The following is an 18,323-nucleotide window of genomic DNA, read 5'->3' as shown; positions in this document are numbered from 1 at the left end:
CTCTATCTATCTATCTATCTATCTATCTCTCTCTCTCTCTCTCTCTCTCTCTCTCTCTCTCTCTCTCTCTCTCTCTCTCTAATTATGATTACGCTATACATGAAATGTAAAGTAATAAATGTCCTTTAAGATACATCTGGCTTTATAAGCAAGAAAAATACGTTTTACATGCAATTCCCTCTCTTGATGTGAGTACGGAAATTCAAAATGAAAATTTCTTCAACCTACGTGCTTGTGTATTTAAATGTCCGATAACCAGAAGCTAGTAGCTGGCCCATTAAATCATATATATATATATATATATATATATATATATATATATATATATATATATATATTATGAGTGTGTGTGTGTGTGTGTGTGTGTGTGTGTGTGTGTGCGCGTGCTTCAGAGCATTTTTGGTGGAAAGGGGCGCAATTGAAATTATTATTATTATTATTATTATTATTATTATTATTATTATTATTATTATTATTATTATTATTATTATTATTATTTTATCATTATTATTATTATTATTTTTATGATTATTATTATATTATATATTATTATTATTATTATATTATCATTATTATTATTTTTTATGATTATTATTATTAATATCATTATATTATTATTATATTAATATTATTATAATTATTATTATTATTATTATTATTATATTATTATTATTATTATATATTTTTATTATTATTATTATTATTATTATTATTATTATTATTATTATTAAATTAATTTTGTTATAGTTAATAATTATTATTATTATATTATTATATTATATAAATTGCAATTTGGGTTATCAGTTAGAGTTTTCATACTATATATATATATATATAATATACGATGCTGTCGTCATGCGGCCATAAAGGAGGAAGTAGAGGAAAAGGGGGGGGGGGGGGGGGTATTGAGAAGAAGAAGAAGTTCAAGTTCAAGATTCAAAAACGTTTATTTTAGGCAATTGCCAATGTAACTCATACAAGAATATATTTTCATCAACAAATCAAATAAGTAAAATCAATAATAAAGCAAGGCAAACAACGAAAATAATAATATAATAACAGTAATATAACAATAATAATAATAATAATAATAATAATAATAATAATAATAATAATAATAAAATATAATAAATAATAATAAAATGAAGATAAAGAAGAAGAAAGAAGAAGAAGAAGAAGAAGAAGAAGAAGAAGAAGAAGAAGAAGAAGAAAAGAAGAAGAAAAGAAGAAGAATGGAAGGGAAATAGTAAATGAAAATAGAAATTGAAAAAGAGAAGAAAATAAAGAAGAGGAGAAGAAAGAAGAAATAAGAAGTAAACGATGGAAGAAGAAGAAATTTTTTAAGAAGAGAAGAAGAAGAAGAAGAAGAAGAAGAGAAGAGAAGAAGAAGAAGAAAGAAGAAGAAGAAAGAAGAAAGAAGAAGAAAAGAAGAAGAAGAAGAAGAAGAAGAAGAAGAAGAAGAAGAAGAAGAAGAAGAAAGAAGGAAGAAGAAGAAGAAGAAAGAAGAAGAAGAAGAAGAAGAAGAAGAAGAAGAAGAAGAAGAAGAAGAAGAAGAAGAAGAAGAAGAAGAAGAAGAAGAAGAAGAAGAAGAAGAAGAAGAAGAATTGGAAGGGGAAATAGTTAAATGAAAATAGGAAATTTGAAAAACGAGGAAGAAAATAAAGACTGAGGAGGAAGAAAGAAGAAATAAGGAAGTTAAACCTGACTGGATACTGAATAAATTTTACACTTTTTTTTTTTAACGTTTTCTTGACAGCGTTGAGGACGATAAAGAGACTGGAGAAAACAACAACAATTCCGACACAAAACCATTGATGAGTAAGTATCAGTATCACCTACAAGTTACATAATATAGCTAGGTAGGTGCACTTATTAGCAGGTCTGATAACCGAACGCAATTATGGGCTTGATTAATTTAAGCTTGTTTCGATGAAGTATATTTTGCGTTCGTTGGAGAGTATTTTCATTACACCAATGGGATCATAAAAAATTGGGTTATCGGACCTGCAAATAAAAACACGTCGATATAGACTATAGCATAGATCTAGTTATTTAAAAATGAGATGTGCAAATGAAATGAATGTTATAGCAGTAGATGGCAACTAACTGAGATTAGAATTTTAAGGAAAAAGTCTCTCTCAATGACATTTTTAGCATGCATAAATCAAGTCTGTTAAATAAATAAATTATAATTATGGTCAATCCTTTTTTGTCATCATTTACCGTTATATTGCGAAAACAGGCGATAACGGCAATGTAAAACGTCGTAGATTTGATACTCTAGTATAATTTCACATATCTACTTTTATTTTTATACAGAGCATTTCCGCGGATTCATCACGCCAGTTGCGCTTCAACATTCTTCATTTATTCCCCAAACTGGCTTCATGGAGCCGAAATTCAATTTTATGCCAGGCGTTCCTTGTTCCGAGTACTCATACAACACCCGTCACTAGCGTTAACGATTACGTTTGGAGCCTACAACGATCGACAAACGACGAGGAAGAAAACGGAAGATCTGTCCTCAAAGTCTTAGAACTAATTTTCGTTTTCTTCCTCATCGTTCGTCGATCGTTGTAGATTGGGAACGTTATCGTTAACTTGCTATTGTCAACAAGTAGACTTGACTTATTTGACTTAATCCTCATCGCTCCTTGTATGGAACATATGGTCTCCACGAACGTCCGCCATCGGTTTCTGTCTTCATGATAGGTGAGGAGGTCTGGTGGGTGAAGTTGCTGTCAGTGCGATCGCCCCATCTCCACTTCCTCCTCTTAATTTCGGTCTTGATGGCTTAATGGTTTGGCCATTTCCATTATTCTATATTAGAAATGTGATCTCGTCACCTGGTTTACAAAATCCTGCGGATGCATTTTCATGAAGGTCTGGATTTTGTGATAATGTCATTTGTGACTCTCCAGGTTTCAGATCTATACAGAAGAACAGGTTTCTCATTGGAACCAAATATTTTTAATTTAGTTGCAGTTGAGATAGTTCTTGCTTTTCAATTGGGCGACAGGGTGGCGAAAGACTGATGGGTTTTCCTCATTCTGGCTTTGATGTCTTCTTCTAGTTCATCAATTAGGCAACCGTAGAAAAAAAATAGAATGACAAAAATCAAAGTGTTGATATTGTTAAAAGTCTGACAATGGTGTCACGAAGTCATTTGATAACTTTTTTTCCCCCTCAAATGTCCAGGAATTGTGAAAACAGACGACAACGATAAAGCGGATTTCCGTAGTGTTTCCACGCAAACAATCACTGGAGGGATAAAGAGACATTACAAGAAAAGGGTCGGATCAACCCACACTTCAAATGTCTACAGAGAAATGGCAGCTCAAAGAAAAAACGGTCAATTTAACGGCTCCACCTATGTCAACAGTATTTCTAACACCAATATTCCCACAAATGGTTCTTCTAGAGGCATCAACGATTCTTCTAGAGGCTTGAATGGTTCATCGAACGGCTTCAAAACCCCCATGAACGTTCCCACAGCGACAGCTGAGTTCGCAGGATTCACATCTATGGCCAATGGGAATTTCCTCAGGGCCAGATCATCTTCTTTTAATAGTGGTAAGTACTCCCCCCCCCCTCACACTCTCTCTCTCTCTCTCTCTCTCGCTCTCTCTCTCTCTATCTATCTATCATCTATCTACTCTCTCTTTCTTCTTTCTTCTTCTTCTCTCATCTTTCTTCTTTTCTTTCTCTTCTCGCTTTCTCTATATTATCTATCTGTTTACTGTCTTCTTTCTTACTTCTTCCCTCTCTCTCTATCTATCTCTCTCTCTCTCTCTCTCTCTCTCTCTCTCTCTCTCTCTCTCATATCTAGGCGAAGAAGCATTGATGTTGTCCCATTAACGCCATAGAAAATGAGATCTATTTTGGCTCCATTGCCCTTACGCAACGAGTCTCAATAATTCAGTTGTCCGAGCACTAGCCTAACAAGCAAAGAGACTGGTATTGGTACTATGTACTAGTCAGATTGTTAAAAAATTAAAAAACCCTTATTTACACGACAGCGACTGAGCAGAGAGATTATATACTAACGCTATGCGTTAGCTATACAATCTCTCTAAACTGAGCCACTGAATCTAATAGAACTGGCGGAAAGTACTTTACGATTGACACAGAAACCTTTCATAGAATTAGCATGCAAGTCTTATTGTTTGTTAAACGATACAGAAACCTGGACAAATTTTGGCGTTGGGACTTTTCAATGTTCTGAATGAGTCTCTCGGCTCTGAAGGAATACGTTGATAAAATAACACAGAAAAAAAAATTATAATATGAATGAATACATTATTTAGTGTCGGTAAAAAATACATATTATACATACATCTTTTATACATGTCAACAACTAGGAACATTGACAACAAAATATAAAAATTATAATTTTTTTTAAAATGATGTATATTTTTAAAATAAAATCTGATTTAAAATCAGTAAGCCCTTTACTTTATTTAAGTCTCTTCGCCGACATACTTTCTGGCCCTATAAAAAATATATGACACTTAAAGCACTAACTTGACATGAATTACCACCAAGTGGTGGAAGGTTTTTCATAGGTGATCGTCTCGGTCTGTTGCAATCGGCATCAATAAAATCAAATATCTTCATAGCAAGCTATTCCTTATTGATAATTCTATACAATTTTACCTTTCATCAAAATCTATTGTGAAATTATGAGACAAAACTGTCGTGCTCTGATAAAAAATAACACGATTTTTAAAAATTTGGCCAGAAAACTCGACCTTCAAATATCCATCCATTTAAGTGACCTTCCCTTTCCAAAAAGCTCTCAAACCTGGGACTTCCTAGTTTGAGAGGCTTTGGAAAGAAAGTGGGCATTTTAATCGATCAAGATTTGAAGGCAGGACGAGTTTTCTGATCAAAATGTTTTTATGTTTTGTTTTGTTTTGTTGTTTGTTTGTAACATTGAACAGATATTTCACTCCTACTTATTTTCTCTCTCTCTCTCTCTCTCTCTCTCTCTCTCTCTCTCTCTCTCTCTCTCTCTCTCTCTCTCTCTCTCTCTCTCTCTCTCTCTCTCTCTCTCTCTCTCTCTCTTCCTCTCTTTCTTTCACATGTCAAGTTAGTGCTTTTAGTGTAATATTTTTTTGTTATAGGGAGAGAGAGTATGTCGGCGAAATCAAAATATTGTGCCTCGGGGCTAAGTCTTAACTAAATTAATTATCAATGCAATTAATTTTTTTTATACAGACAATATAAGCTGTAAATCATAATTACATCTGTGCTTATACAAGCTCTCGAATGGATTTAAAGGGGGAAAAAAAAAGAAGGGGGGGTCTAAATTGGAGATGATGGATTATAGCATCGAATGATAGAAGAGGAGAGGAGAAAAGACGGGGAGGAGGGGTTAAAGGATGTGGGGTAGGACAATAGATGGATGATGTGATAGATAGATAGATAGTAGATGATAGATAGATAGATAGATAGATAGAGATAGAGAGATAGATAGATAGATAGATAGATAGATAGATGATAGATAGATGATGAGATGATGATAGATAGATAGATAATATGAAATAGATGAGAGATAGGTAGATAGAATAATGAAGATAGATAGATAGATAGATAGATAGATAGATAGATAGATAGATAGATAGATAGATAGATAGATAGATAGATAGATAAACAGCCACAGACAGAAGGGGGAGGGGCAATATCAAAACTACATAAACAAATTAATCTTTTGTGTGGTAAACAGAAATAGCTTCAAAACCCGATGTCATCAAAATGCCGCTTCCTTCACGATTTATTTGTATTCCAAAAGACGTGGAAGAATTAGATCCAGGTTTAGTCGAGGGGAACATGCTGAAGTGACAATGATGACTCGCAATGACACACACGCGCACACACACACACACACACACACACACACCACATACATAATATATATATATATATATATATATATATATATATATATATATATATATATATATATATATATATATTCATGCACCTCCACACGTATACAAACAATTTGGTGAATTTTACAGCAAACATTCCAAAGGTTGGTTTGTTTTGTTTTTTCTTCTTTTGTTTTTGTTTTGTTGTTTGTTATTTTTTTGGGGGGTGGTGGGGTCCTTTTTTTAAAAAAATGTTGTTTGTTTGTTATTTTTTACATTTCAGTAAGCAGATTTTTGTTTGTTTGGAGTTTGTTTTTAATTTTGAGGGATATTTTCCTTTTTATCTTTATCTTTTTTAATTTTTTGCATTTTTGAGTGTTAGAAATTGAAAAACGAAATCAATCAATATCGTATACAGAAAATAGTATAACAAACACAGTACCTCCCCCAAAACCATCCCCAACCAACCAAAATAGAATTATCACCAACCCATCAACAGAAAGGAATGAATGGTTTGCGTGGTTTTGTAGTTTTGTTTGTAGAAGACTTGATTTCCAATCTGTATGAAGGCCCAGGGCTCGAGTCTCTCTGTGGACGGTTGTGTAAATGTTCCTGCTCGAAGCTAAAAGGAATAATTAACATTGTGAAATTGAATGTAAGCTTCAATTTAATCAACGAAAACAGATAATGTGAACGTTTCGGGTTTCCCCTTTATCAACAAAACAGGATGAATGAAAGAAACATTAAAGACGAATGAGATAATGATATGTGATATAAGGTGATGTTATTTATGTGGCTATGTGGTCTTGTGGTATGACATTCGCTTTCGGATCGGAAGGTCCTGGGTTCGAGCCTATGCTCGACGCATAGTTGAGTCCTTGGAAAAGGCTCTTTATTCATTTTCTCTCACCGTACTCAGGCGTAAAATGAGTACCTGGCAGTTAACGGTGTTGTCTTTGTCGGAAAAAATTGTAATATCACCTAACAGGCGTTATGTCTCGTTCTTAATGTTACTGTTGGTCAGGGCTCCTTTGTAAAGCGCTTTCAGCACGTTTGGTGGATATTGCGCTTTATAAAACCTCGAGATTTTTTGTTGTTGTTAATTAGTATTTCATTTTGTTGGGGTTTTATTTTTGTTTTGTTTTGTTTTGGGTTTTTTGTTCTTGTTTTTTTTTTAATATTTTTTTTTTGTTTTGTTTTGTGGACTGTTCGAAGTTAAGTTTTTGGAAAATGCTCTTTACTCACCACTCTTGTTTCAAATGATTATCAGGTCAGTAACATTTATTTGTCTCTGTCGAAAAAAAAATAGTGATAATGCCTTGCAGGTGCCATATCCTGTCCTGCATACTAAGCTTGGCACTCCTTGTTCCTGGATATTGCGCAATTTAAAAGCTCATGTTTTGTTGTTGTTGTTGTTGTTGGTTTTTTGGGGGTTTTTTTTTTTTTGTTTTTTGTTGGGTTTTTTTGGGTTGGGGGGGGGGGGGGGTGTGTGTTAATAAGATTAATTCCTGTGGACGGTTCGAAGTTAAGTCTTTCGAAAATGCTCTTTGCTCACCACATTCCTGGATATTGCGCAATATAAAAGCTTGTGTTATATGGAGATCACCGTTCATGATTATGATTTGACACTAATTTCTCGGTCATCACCATGATGACGTCATAACAAATTTTATCTAATATTTCCACATGCACAATTTCACACATGCCTACCCCATTTACGATAACTGCCAGATAAGAACGGAGGCACACACATAAGCACACACACACAGACAGTAACACACACTAACACACACATACACACACATACACATACACACATACATACACATACACACACATACACACACACACTAACACACACGCACTGCCAAATCCTTCCATTCCGTTTTCACGGTTTTAACACCACAAATAACTTCCTTATCTGATTTCCTTACGGTGTCTACCATAATTGATTGATATTATTATTCCTCCACCTACGCTGCCACAAGTGTCAATGGAAACACGCGGAAATAGATAGCATTATCATCCTGGACAGCTTCAAGAATTAATGAATGAAACACTTCGAACGCCTAATAGGATTCAATAGTCTGATGTCACGTCCACCCAGCAACCAGCAGCTCGGTTCTAAACAAAGAAAATCAGTTCTCTTTATTCTTCATGCTGGCTAGAACTTTTTCACGTCGTGTGATCAGAATGTATAAAAGTCAAAACATGATCAGATTTATAAATATTTTCTCCTCTGGATACACCTTTATGCTCGTCGGAGAAGTATTTCATAAGGGCGGTGATGGAGATAATGGTGTCCGCCATATTGCTCCGATTGTTTAGAACCAGTTACTATGCGTCATTACGAGGGAAGTGACGTCACCACTGTTGAAACGTATTTGATAAAAAGCGTTGTCCATTTTGACCAGTTAACTGTTACTCCAAACTAGATAGATTAAAATTACACTCCGATAAAGATCTGGGAAAGTGTTATGAAATAGTACCAGACAAAGCAGAGAGGGGGAAAAAATAAGAAAAGGAAAAGAAAAACATCCCAACGGGGATCGAACCTCAGACCTGATTACCCCACAGGCGTGCTATCGTAAATTACACCACACCACAGAGGTTACCCAATAGTTGGGACGATATATATATATATTCTCAATACTCTTCAACAGTCGTAACGTCACTTCCTTCCTAATGACGCATGGTAACTTAGTAACACTGGCTCTAAACTATCGGAACAATAGCGGACGACGTATGAAATATTTCTCCGGCGAGCTTAAACGCCTATCCAAAGGAAAAAAACCCCATCAATTTGATCATGTTTTGACTTTTACACATTCTGATCACAAGGCATATGAAAAGGGAATGAAGGGTTCTAGCCAGCATGAAGAATAAAAAGTAATGATTTTCTTTGTTTAGAACCAAGATGGCCGCCGTTGCCGGGCGGTGTAACATCAGACTACTGAATCCAATTGTTTTCTTGCACGTTCCTACTCACTTCATTTCTTGTTATTATCATTGATTCAATCACTGATGGGTGGGCCGAGGGGTCCGAAAACAGCTGAACACGAAAGAACATGATGATGATGATGTAATGTGGTGATGGTTGCTGTAGTTTTGATAACGATGTGGAGATAGCTGTGGTAGTGGTAGTAATGATGATGATGATGATGATGTAATGTGGTGATGGTTGCTGTAGTTTTGATAACGATGTGAAGGTAGCTGTGGTAGTGGTAGTAATGATGATGATGATGATGATGTAATGTGGTGATGGTTGCTGTAGTTTTGATAACGATGTGAAGGTAGCTGTGGTAGTGGTAGTAATGATGATGATGATGATGATGTAATATGGTGATGGTTGCTGTAGTTTTGATAACGATGTGAAGGTAGCTGTGGTAGTGGTAGTAATGATGATGATGATGATGATGATGATGATGATGATGATGCGGTGGTAGTGGTTGCAATAGTAATGGTAGTTTATTGACTGTGGTGGTGGTTGTTATAGTATTGATAACGATGTGTTGGTAGCTGTGGTAGTGGTAGTAATGATGATGATGTGGTGGTGGTTGTGGTTGTAGTAGTGGTGGTGGTAGAGATGATGGCGAGGAGGAAGATGATGGTATAAAGGTGGTGTCGGTGGTTGCTATAGTTTTGATAACGATATAGAGGTTGCTGTGGTAGTGGTAGTAATGATGATGCGGTTGTAGTAGTAGTAGTAGTAGTAGTAGTAGTAGTAGTAGTAGTAGTAGTAGTAGTAGTAGTAGTAGTAGTGGTAGTAGTAGTGGTAGTAGTAGTAGTAGTAGTAGTAGTAGTAGTAGTAGTAGTAGTAGTAGTAGTAGTAGTGTAGTAGTAGTAGTAGTAGTAGTAGTAGTAGTAGTAGTAGTAGTAGTAGTAGTAGTAGTGGTAGTAGTAGTAGTAGTAGTAGTAGTAGTAGTAGTAGTAGTAGTAGTAGTAGTAGTAGTAGTGGTAGTAGTAGTAGTAGTAGTAGTAGTAGTGGTGGTGGTGGTGGTGGTGGTAACAAAAACAAAACAAAACACGATCTAAGTCAAGTTTCAGACTGGAAGGAAACATTGAAACGTTCAAAATCTCAATTCTCGGTCACAATTTCTTTTTACAATCATCCCTCCTTTTCTTTCTTCTCAAACTAACACACTCTCCTTCATCTTCAAGCCGTTGGACAACACCGCCATTTTGAACAGAAAATGTGACTCATCGTCTCTAAACGGTATTATGTCGGGATGACTTGGGTGCAAAAAATTGAATTTATTGACAAAAACATGAAACTTGGGGTTTGTTTCGATTTGTTATGTTTGAGAATGAAGACAATTTCTCACAATTCAAAAGCTCAAAAATTGGTATTTACTATCAATTTAATTCTAAAGTCACTTTTCGAGGTCCAATTCATTCCGACATAATACCGTTTCGAGACGAAGGGTCATAAATGCAGTGCTGTGTTCAGTGAGGGGGAAAAAACTGGTTGTTCAGGGAGTGCTTCCCCTATTTTTCCGTGGAAATCACTACTTGCACATAATACTCTGTAAATAAGCAGTCCGTTAAGAGATATCAATACTTTAAGTGAACCATGCATGGGTGATTTAAATAAGAGACATCTTTGCTTTGTGCTCAAGAGACGATTCGACTTCACTATAATGTAATATTCAATGCCTTCGTCCTCAATGGTTTTGGTTTTCTCTATTTTCTTATGCAACGTGTTTTCCTTTCTTTTCTCCCCCCATTGAGTGCCTTAAAGACACAGCATTGAAATAATAAGATTGATCAAATGTAGATTATCAAAAGAATGATAATTGAAATCCGTTCTTAACTTTGTTTTGCAGCAAGCAGCGAGATTTTGTTTTATTTTCATCTAGAAAGAAAATCGTCTGTATTCGGTGGTCGACATTTAATTTGATGCTTGAATCGATGTTTTGATTGTAACAAATGGAACTTTCTTTTGTTTTTTTTAGAAATTGTCATTCGTATTTCGATTTATATTCTTATTTTCATTCGTTTGTTGTGTTAGAGATTTTTTTTGAGGGGGGGGGGGGGGGGGGGGGGGGGGGGGGACTGGGATTTGTATTTGTTTGTTTTTTTTTGTTTGTTGGCTTTTTTGTTTTGATTGTTTTGTTGTTTTGTTTGTTTGTTTGTTTGTTTTTTGTTGTTTCTTTTTGTTTCGGTTTTGTTTTGTTTTGTTTTGTTTGTTTTTTGTTGTTGTTTTTTTTTGTATTTGTTTTTTTTTTTTGTTTAGTTCTTTTGTATTATTTATTTCACTTATTGATTTAAATTCCTTAAATTAAGAGAGGAGTAGTGTTATTCTTCTTTTTCTTTTCACATTTTGATACATCTTACACGTTTTTTTGTTTTTTTAATTTGTTTGGGGGGTTTTTTTCTTTTGTTTTGTTAGTGTTTTGGCTTACCCTTTGACCTTCTATGTGGCCGTAATAGAAGTTTTTCTAGTAAAAACTAACGCGAATACCCGCTGAATGTGCCTTACAGGGTCCCAAGCTAACTCCAACACATAACATCTAGGACGAGTTATGACTCTCGGTAGGGACTATTACAATTTTTTTTTTCGATAAGGACAAAACTGCTGGTGGCTAGGTACTCATTTTAGACCTGAGTATGATGAGAGATTGTGAGTAAAGTGCATTTTCCAAGGATTCAATATTGCGCTCCCAAACTGGACTCGAATCACGAACCTAGATGCCAGAAGCAGGATGTCATATTATTACAAGATCACAGAGCCACGCAACGGGTCTTAAAAAATCGTCATGAATCTGTGAAAGTTAAAAGCGGACTTTACCACACCCCCCCCCCCCCCCTAAAAAAAAGGATAGCCTATACTACCGCACTCTGGAAAAACACATACATTATAAAATTTTGGCCAGAAAATGCGCCCTTCATATATCGACTGATTTAAGTGACTTTTATCTTGGCAAAAACGCTCAAATCCGGGACTTCGCATGTATATTTTTTTACAATAAAAAAGTTCTAAATTCCTAGCAGCAAATACAAAAATGTGATTATGACAATTATTTATATGAATAAGTCTTGTTCAATGCCCAAAATACATCTGAAATAACAAGCACACCTACTTCAATTTCTATAAATTATTTGGACAGTATTGTTACTTTTAAAAAAACAGGATTGTCTTTTTAAATGTTTTGGAGGAAAGGAACGTAGAACATTCATTTAATAATTAACCCATGACAGGTGGGATTCGATTTTGACCTTACATGTAAACAAAACTTCCCATTTTAACCAAGAAAGCAGTAACATCGATGCGACACCGGCATCTTTAAAAAAAAGAACAAAAAAAATACCTGTGTCACATTGTTGTTCTTGCTCTCTTTGTGAATGAGGTACAGTATGGGATCATACAGAGTAATAGAAAAGAGAACTTATAATTCAAAGACGGAATTTGATATCGCAGTTTAGGGGTTAACTCATCAATCCTAGAGATTTTAGCTACTTTTGGAAAAAAATGTATTAAAAATGGGCATGAACACAGATAGATTTATTCAACTACCATTAACATGTTAAAAATAAAAACATTAGCTTTGATACTACGCCTATAATTTGTCTCAGAAAAATGTAATAAATAGACATGGGGTAAATGTAAGACTGGTAAACTACGGATATAGTCGGTGTTAGGGTTGAGTGAGTTAATATAATTGTGCGATGTAACCGTTAAAAACTGACATAACCAGTTATGGCTGAATACCGTGTTGGTTTCGTTTCGTTATTCTGCCATTGATACTCAAATTTTAAAAAACAACTAATTTAGAATTGTAAAATTTTGTTTTGGCCATAATTTTTTACTTCAAATATCAATCAGTTAAAGCGACCAACGGCTTGTCCAAAAGGACTTAAACCAGAGGCTTCAAAGTAGATTCAGGTTTGAGACATATCGACAAGATGGAGGTTGGGTTATCCTATTTAAGCAAATACTTAATTGAATTTGTTGTTTTCTGGTAAAAAAAAAATCCAAAAAAAAAAAAGGAAAAAAAAAACAAAACAAAAAACATATATATATTATGTGTGTTTGTCAGCAGACGGCAATTATGTTTCCATAATGTTTATTGTATTGACCCAGAGATAATATTTCTATAATTTTAATTTGAAAAAGCGTCATGTAGAGCCTTAATCCTATTTCGTTTGTCAACATTTCAATGGCGTGTCACAGACGCCCACTCTTTCTTCTCTGTGATTTAAAAATTGATCATAATATCTTAACTTATCTTATCTTACTAAAGGCTTAATATAGGAATTATCCTTTAAATGCCTTATACAATAGTTTATAAATACAGAATCTCATATAGCTTGCATTGTATCATTCATAATTGTCTATCTTTCATTTTTTTTTAAATTCAACACACATCCATCCAATCATCATTCCAGAGAAACAAACGGACAGACAGACAGACAGAGAGACAGACATACAGAAAAACATCAAATAGACAGAAACTGTGAACGTGGGGCTTTTTGAGTATGCAAAACAAAGTTATAATTAGGCTTAACTTAAAACAGATTTATCTATCTTTCGTATTTTTTTCTCCTTGTTTTCCTTCAGGTATAAGATATAAATCGTTGTATATGCCGAGACAAGTACAGACTTCCAGCTCCTCGGTGAGTCGCCCCATAGAGGATGTCTACAGGACGTGGTCAAGGGGAAAACGCACTGAGGCTCCATCAAGAAGCAGGAGGGTCATCGTCTACACCCAGCAACGGAAATGACGTATTCATGAAGGAATTATTGAAACTTGCCTACGAGGGATGCCTTAACAATGTGTCAAATTTTAGAACAGACATCGGGGAAAGATAAAGCTCTGAAAGTGTGTATGTTATAGTGTTAGACCGTAGCCATCGTTATGTTATAGCCTGATACTGAAATCCAAAAGGACTGGCAGTTTGACGTCATTATTTGGTTTTTGCACCGCCTAGTGAGTTGTCGTTAGTAGAGCTCATGGAAACAAGTTATTTCATTGATTGAACTAGTGAATACAACTCACGATTTGTTTTCTTTTGTGGCATTTTGACGTCATATTTTGGTCAGTATCAGTCCATAACTTTACGAAGGCCACTGTTAGACAAATCAGAAAGAAAATAAAACAAGGAAAAAACATCAAAATATGCCTATTCGACTCAAGATTGAACCCCAGACCTCTTGGTCACCAGTCAGCAGATCTAACTAGTGATTGGGAGGTCTGAGTTTCGAGCCCCAGTCGAAGAAGACGGATATTGGGAGGGAGGAATTTCTCGGAGATTTAAAAGTATCTCTGGTTTTGAGTGCTTGTATCTATTGTAATTGGATTCAGTAGTCTGATGTCACGCCGCCCGGCAACGGCGGCCATCTTGGTTCTAAACAAAGAAAATCATTACTTTTTATTCTTCAAGCTGGCTAGAACTTTTTATATGTCTTGTGATCAGAATGTGTAAAAGTCAAAACATGATCAAATTTATGTTTTTTTCCCCTCTGGATACGCTTTTATGCTCGCCGGAGAAATATTTCATACGGGCGTCCGCCATTGCTCCGATAGTTTAGAGCCAGTGTCACTAAGTTACCATGCGTCATTAGGAAGGAAGTGACGTTACGACTATTGAATCCTATTACAGTCAAATCTCTTACTGCCGCCAGTCTAGTGCGTCCAAATTAATAACAGGAACTGTAAAATGCCAAGAGTCTTATACAACTACAACTATTTTTCGCTCCTAATATATTCGCGGGGGGGGGGAGGGGGGGGGGGGGAGGGGGGGCTGCCCGTGGTAGCGTTTGTGGGTACGGGTAACTGGCTTTAGTTTAGCACTGGAGAAATCGCCTTCATAATGCACAAAATAACTTCACAACGAACTATGAACACCAAACATTTTGATTTTTCTGCATTGTGCATTCCTCAAAATATTTTTAGGGCAAATAATACACACATGAACAATGAAATAGAAAACGAGAGGATGTAAGAATGTATTGCATAACATTATCCATATCGACAATTGTAATTATTGTTATTATGTGTTTGGACGTTAGTTACAGTTGAACTGTTGAAACAGAAATCTCTAAATGCCTTCAAAGCAACAAGCCCCAATTTCTTTCATCGTGTTAACCGATTTCAAACCATGTTTATTTATATTTATGACAATTTCTGTATATTGTGTACAATTTATACTGCATTACTTTTTATGTTATAACGTGGGACATTGTGATTTATGATTATTTCTATTACAATTGATACATTGAACGACAATTATGTTTATGATTGACTAAAATTATTTGTTGTGGAAGACAGCATCAGTTGTTATTCCGTCTAGAAACATAAATGTTTTGATATCTAGCACATTATGATGTATACAATCATTTTATTAAATGCTTATCTCTGTTTGGCTTTTGTTCTGTTTTATGTTGGGTTTTATTGTTGTTGGATTTCTTTTTTTTTTTTTTGGGGGGGGGGGGGGGGTTGGGGGTTTTTTGGGTTGTTTTTTTTTTTTTTTTGAGGGAAGTGAGTTTATTTGGGGGTTTTATTTGTTGAGTGTGTGTGTGTGTGTGTTTTTTTTTTTTTTTTTCTATGTGTATCCATCTAGAATTTATGAAAAGGCTTGTCTTACTTAAATTTAAATTTTGTACGGACTTGACCCGGGTAGGTTTTAATTTGGTCTGAAGTGAAACTTCTCTATAATATTGTTATGATGAAGAATATGAAATATAAATTGTTGTAGGAGACATGTAATTTTTTTTTTTTTATTTATTTTTTTTTTTTTTTGTCTATGGTGGATATAAATTAAATATTTGTTTATGATGGTGAATATATTGTCAATGTTTTATTGTTAAATAGTTGACTTTATTGAAAGAAAAAAATGATATATATATATATATATATATATACACTTTATTACAATGTATAAAACATAAGATGTCTTTCTCATACATCCTTGACACAGTGGTTTATTTCATTTGATTGATCAAAGCAAATCGCTCTTATTCCTATCATGATAAAATAAATAAATAAATAAATAAATAAATAAATAAATACAAACATTAAAATTGAGCATTCCGCGGTTTTACTTTACTTAACGCGCTCCCCGGGGCCGAAATCATTTCCTCAGCAGGTAATTCGAAAACAATAAATTTCCATTTCATACAGTACAATTCATTTGTTAAGCACCCTTCTTTACACTAGCACTCTACCAATATCCGCCACTGTCTATAATCAGGTACTCATTCAAATCTGAGTAAAAGAGGTAGATAGTGTATTAAATCGTGACATGAAATACTGTACAGGATTAATAAAATTGCGAGGAAAAGTGACCCATCTGCACTTCTTTTTATGAAATATATAAGCTTAAAATGTGCGTCATGTCATATCCTACGATATTGGGTATTCATTTATGTGGATGTAACCAATAGACAAACGGGATTTGAGCCGTAGCTACGCCATCCTGTCGTTAAGTTTAAGACAAGATGAATAATATATGAACAAATCGCGTAATTGAAACTAAACTTTGAACATCAGGGGTAGTCCGATTCGTCGTCCTGTCTTGGGGTGGATAAAAAACAATGTGAAATTGAATGTAAGCTTCATTTAATGTACGAAAACAGATAAAATGGACGTTTCGGGTTTCCCCTTTATCAACAAAACAGGATGGGTGAAAACCCGAAACGTACACGTTATCTGTTTTCGTTTATTAAATTGAAGCTTACATTAAATTTTACATTGTTAATTATACGTCATTTAGAGAAAATCGCATGTTTATCCTTTTTATAAATCTATCTATATTTCAGTTTTTCTTGTTTCTTTATTTTACGTTTAAAGAAGAGATTTGTCTTTTTTGCCTATAGAACTACAGCCTAAGGGTTTTAAATCATCAGCTTTTACCTGCTAACTCTAAATTGTCAAAGGGATTCCAACACATTTTTCATCTGGATGTCGCTAAGTAAAATTTCAAAGTCACCCCATCATACCCATTAAATAAATTCAAATCTTTATCATGTTGTTATCTCAATGGTGACTGATGGGTCGTATCATTTCTCTCTGCTGTTGTATAATATATAATGCATTAAAATAATATATTAGTGTAATGAAATGATCTTCTATGTTATCTGTAATTTGTATTTAAAAGCAAAATTTCTCTCTCTCTCTCTCTCTCTCTCTCTCTCTCTCTCTCTCTCTCTCTCTCTCTCTGTCTCTCTCTCTGTCTGTCTCTCTGTCTGTCTCTCTCTCTCTCTGTCTCTCTCTGTCTCTCTCTCTGTCTGTCTCTCTCTCTCTCTCTCTCTCTCTCTCTCTCTCTCTCTCTCTTCAACATATTACTTCAGTCAGTGTTGGCATTTTGTTTTTTACAACAGTGCTAAGTATAATGTGTAAGGTTTATTTTATTTATTCTTCACTAATAAATCAAGCGAGTTTTTACTCAAGTAAGAGAGAAGAGGAGTGAGAGAGGAGAGAGAAGAGAGAGAGAGAGAGAGAGAGAGAATAGAGAGAGATGGGAGAGAGAGAGAGAGAAGAGAGAGAGAGAGAGAGAGAGAGAGAGAGAGAGACAAGAGAAGAGAAGAAAGAGAAGACAAAGAGAAGAGAAAGAGAGAGAAAAGAGAGAGAGAGAGAGAGAGGAGAGAGAGAGAGAGAGGGGGGAGAGATAAAGAAAAAAGGGAGAGTAGATCGGGAGGGGGTTGGGGACGAGGTCAGGTAAGGCAATGACATTTGAAATAATGTCGCATAAACTGTTAGTCAAGAGTTTGGACCAGATATGTAAGGTCGTGTTCATATGTAGTTTCGCAAGGATATTGTAAGCTTTAACCGATATGAATATCGGTACAATGAGGAGCGAAGGAAAATTGGTAGGCTAAACGTAAGAGATATAGAAGAACAGTAAGAAGAAGAAGAAGAAGAAGAAGAAGAAGAAGAAGAAGAGAAGAAGAAGAAGAAGAAGAAGAAGAAGAAGAAGAAGAAGAAGAAGAAGAAGAAGAAGAAGAAGAGGAGGAGAGATGATACATTTAATGGCGATATTTACATAATCTTTACATTACAGTCAACCTCACTTATATCAATTATCCTCCAAGACGGAAGATGCGATGTCCAGCCATTACACATTCAATCTTACCCGCGACACACTCTGGAGCGTTTATATAGCGCAATACCCACTAAACGTGCTCAAAGCGCTTTACAAAGGGTCCCTGACCAACAGCAAGAGCGAGACATGACGCCTGTCAGGCGATATTACATCTTTTTCCAACATAGACAACGCTGTTTTACACCTGAGTATGGTGAGAGAATGTGAGTAAAGAGCCTTTTTCAATGACTCAGCTTTGCGCCAAGTGAGGCTCGGACCCAGGATCTTTCAATCCGAAAGCGAGTGTCATATCACTAGACCACATAGCCGCACCCTCAAGCTTCAATCACCCCTGCCCCATAATGTTACTGTTATCGCTTTATCGATATCATTATCATACCTCGATACCTTTGTCAAAAGAAACGT

General features: G+C 35.1%; 1 protein-coding gene across 5 annotated transcripts in view; it reads left to right on the top strand.

Moving 5' to 3' along the window:
• Positions 1–14,166, top strand: part of LOC144969115 (uncharacterized) — a 50,426-nt gene extending 36,260 nt beyond the window's left edge. For 3 of the 5 annotated variants that reach the window (XM_078908177.1, XM_078908179.1, XM_078908176.1), the window contains exons 4-6: positions 1,757–1,818; positions 3,199–3,573; positions 13,435–13,984. In XM_078908177.1, the coding sequence (XP_078764303.1) occupies positions 1,757–1,818; positions 3,199–3,573; positions 13,435–13,598 (601 nt within the window). In that variant the 3' untranslated portion in view covers positions 13,599–13,984. Of the gene's footprint in view, positions 1–1,756; positions 1,819–3,198; positions 3,574–13,434 lie in introns of all 5 variants that reach the window. The other 2 variants (XM_078908174.1, XM_078908178.1) reach the window with 1 other exon arrangement.
• Positions 14,167–18,323: the final 4,157 nt, after the last annotated feature.

This window comes from Berghia stephanieae, chromosome 3 (assembly GCF_034508935.2).
Source record: "Berghia stephanieae isolate SIO BIC M18660-M18661 chromosome 3, UCSD_Bste_1.3, whole genome shotgun sequence".
Taxonomy (NCBI): Eukaryota; Metazoa; Mollusca; class Gastropoda; order Nudibranchia; family Aeolidiidae; genus Berghia; species Berghia stephanieae.
Note: the sequence above shows the minus strand (reverse complement) of the source record. Positions and strands in the feature narration are given on the sequence as shown.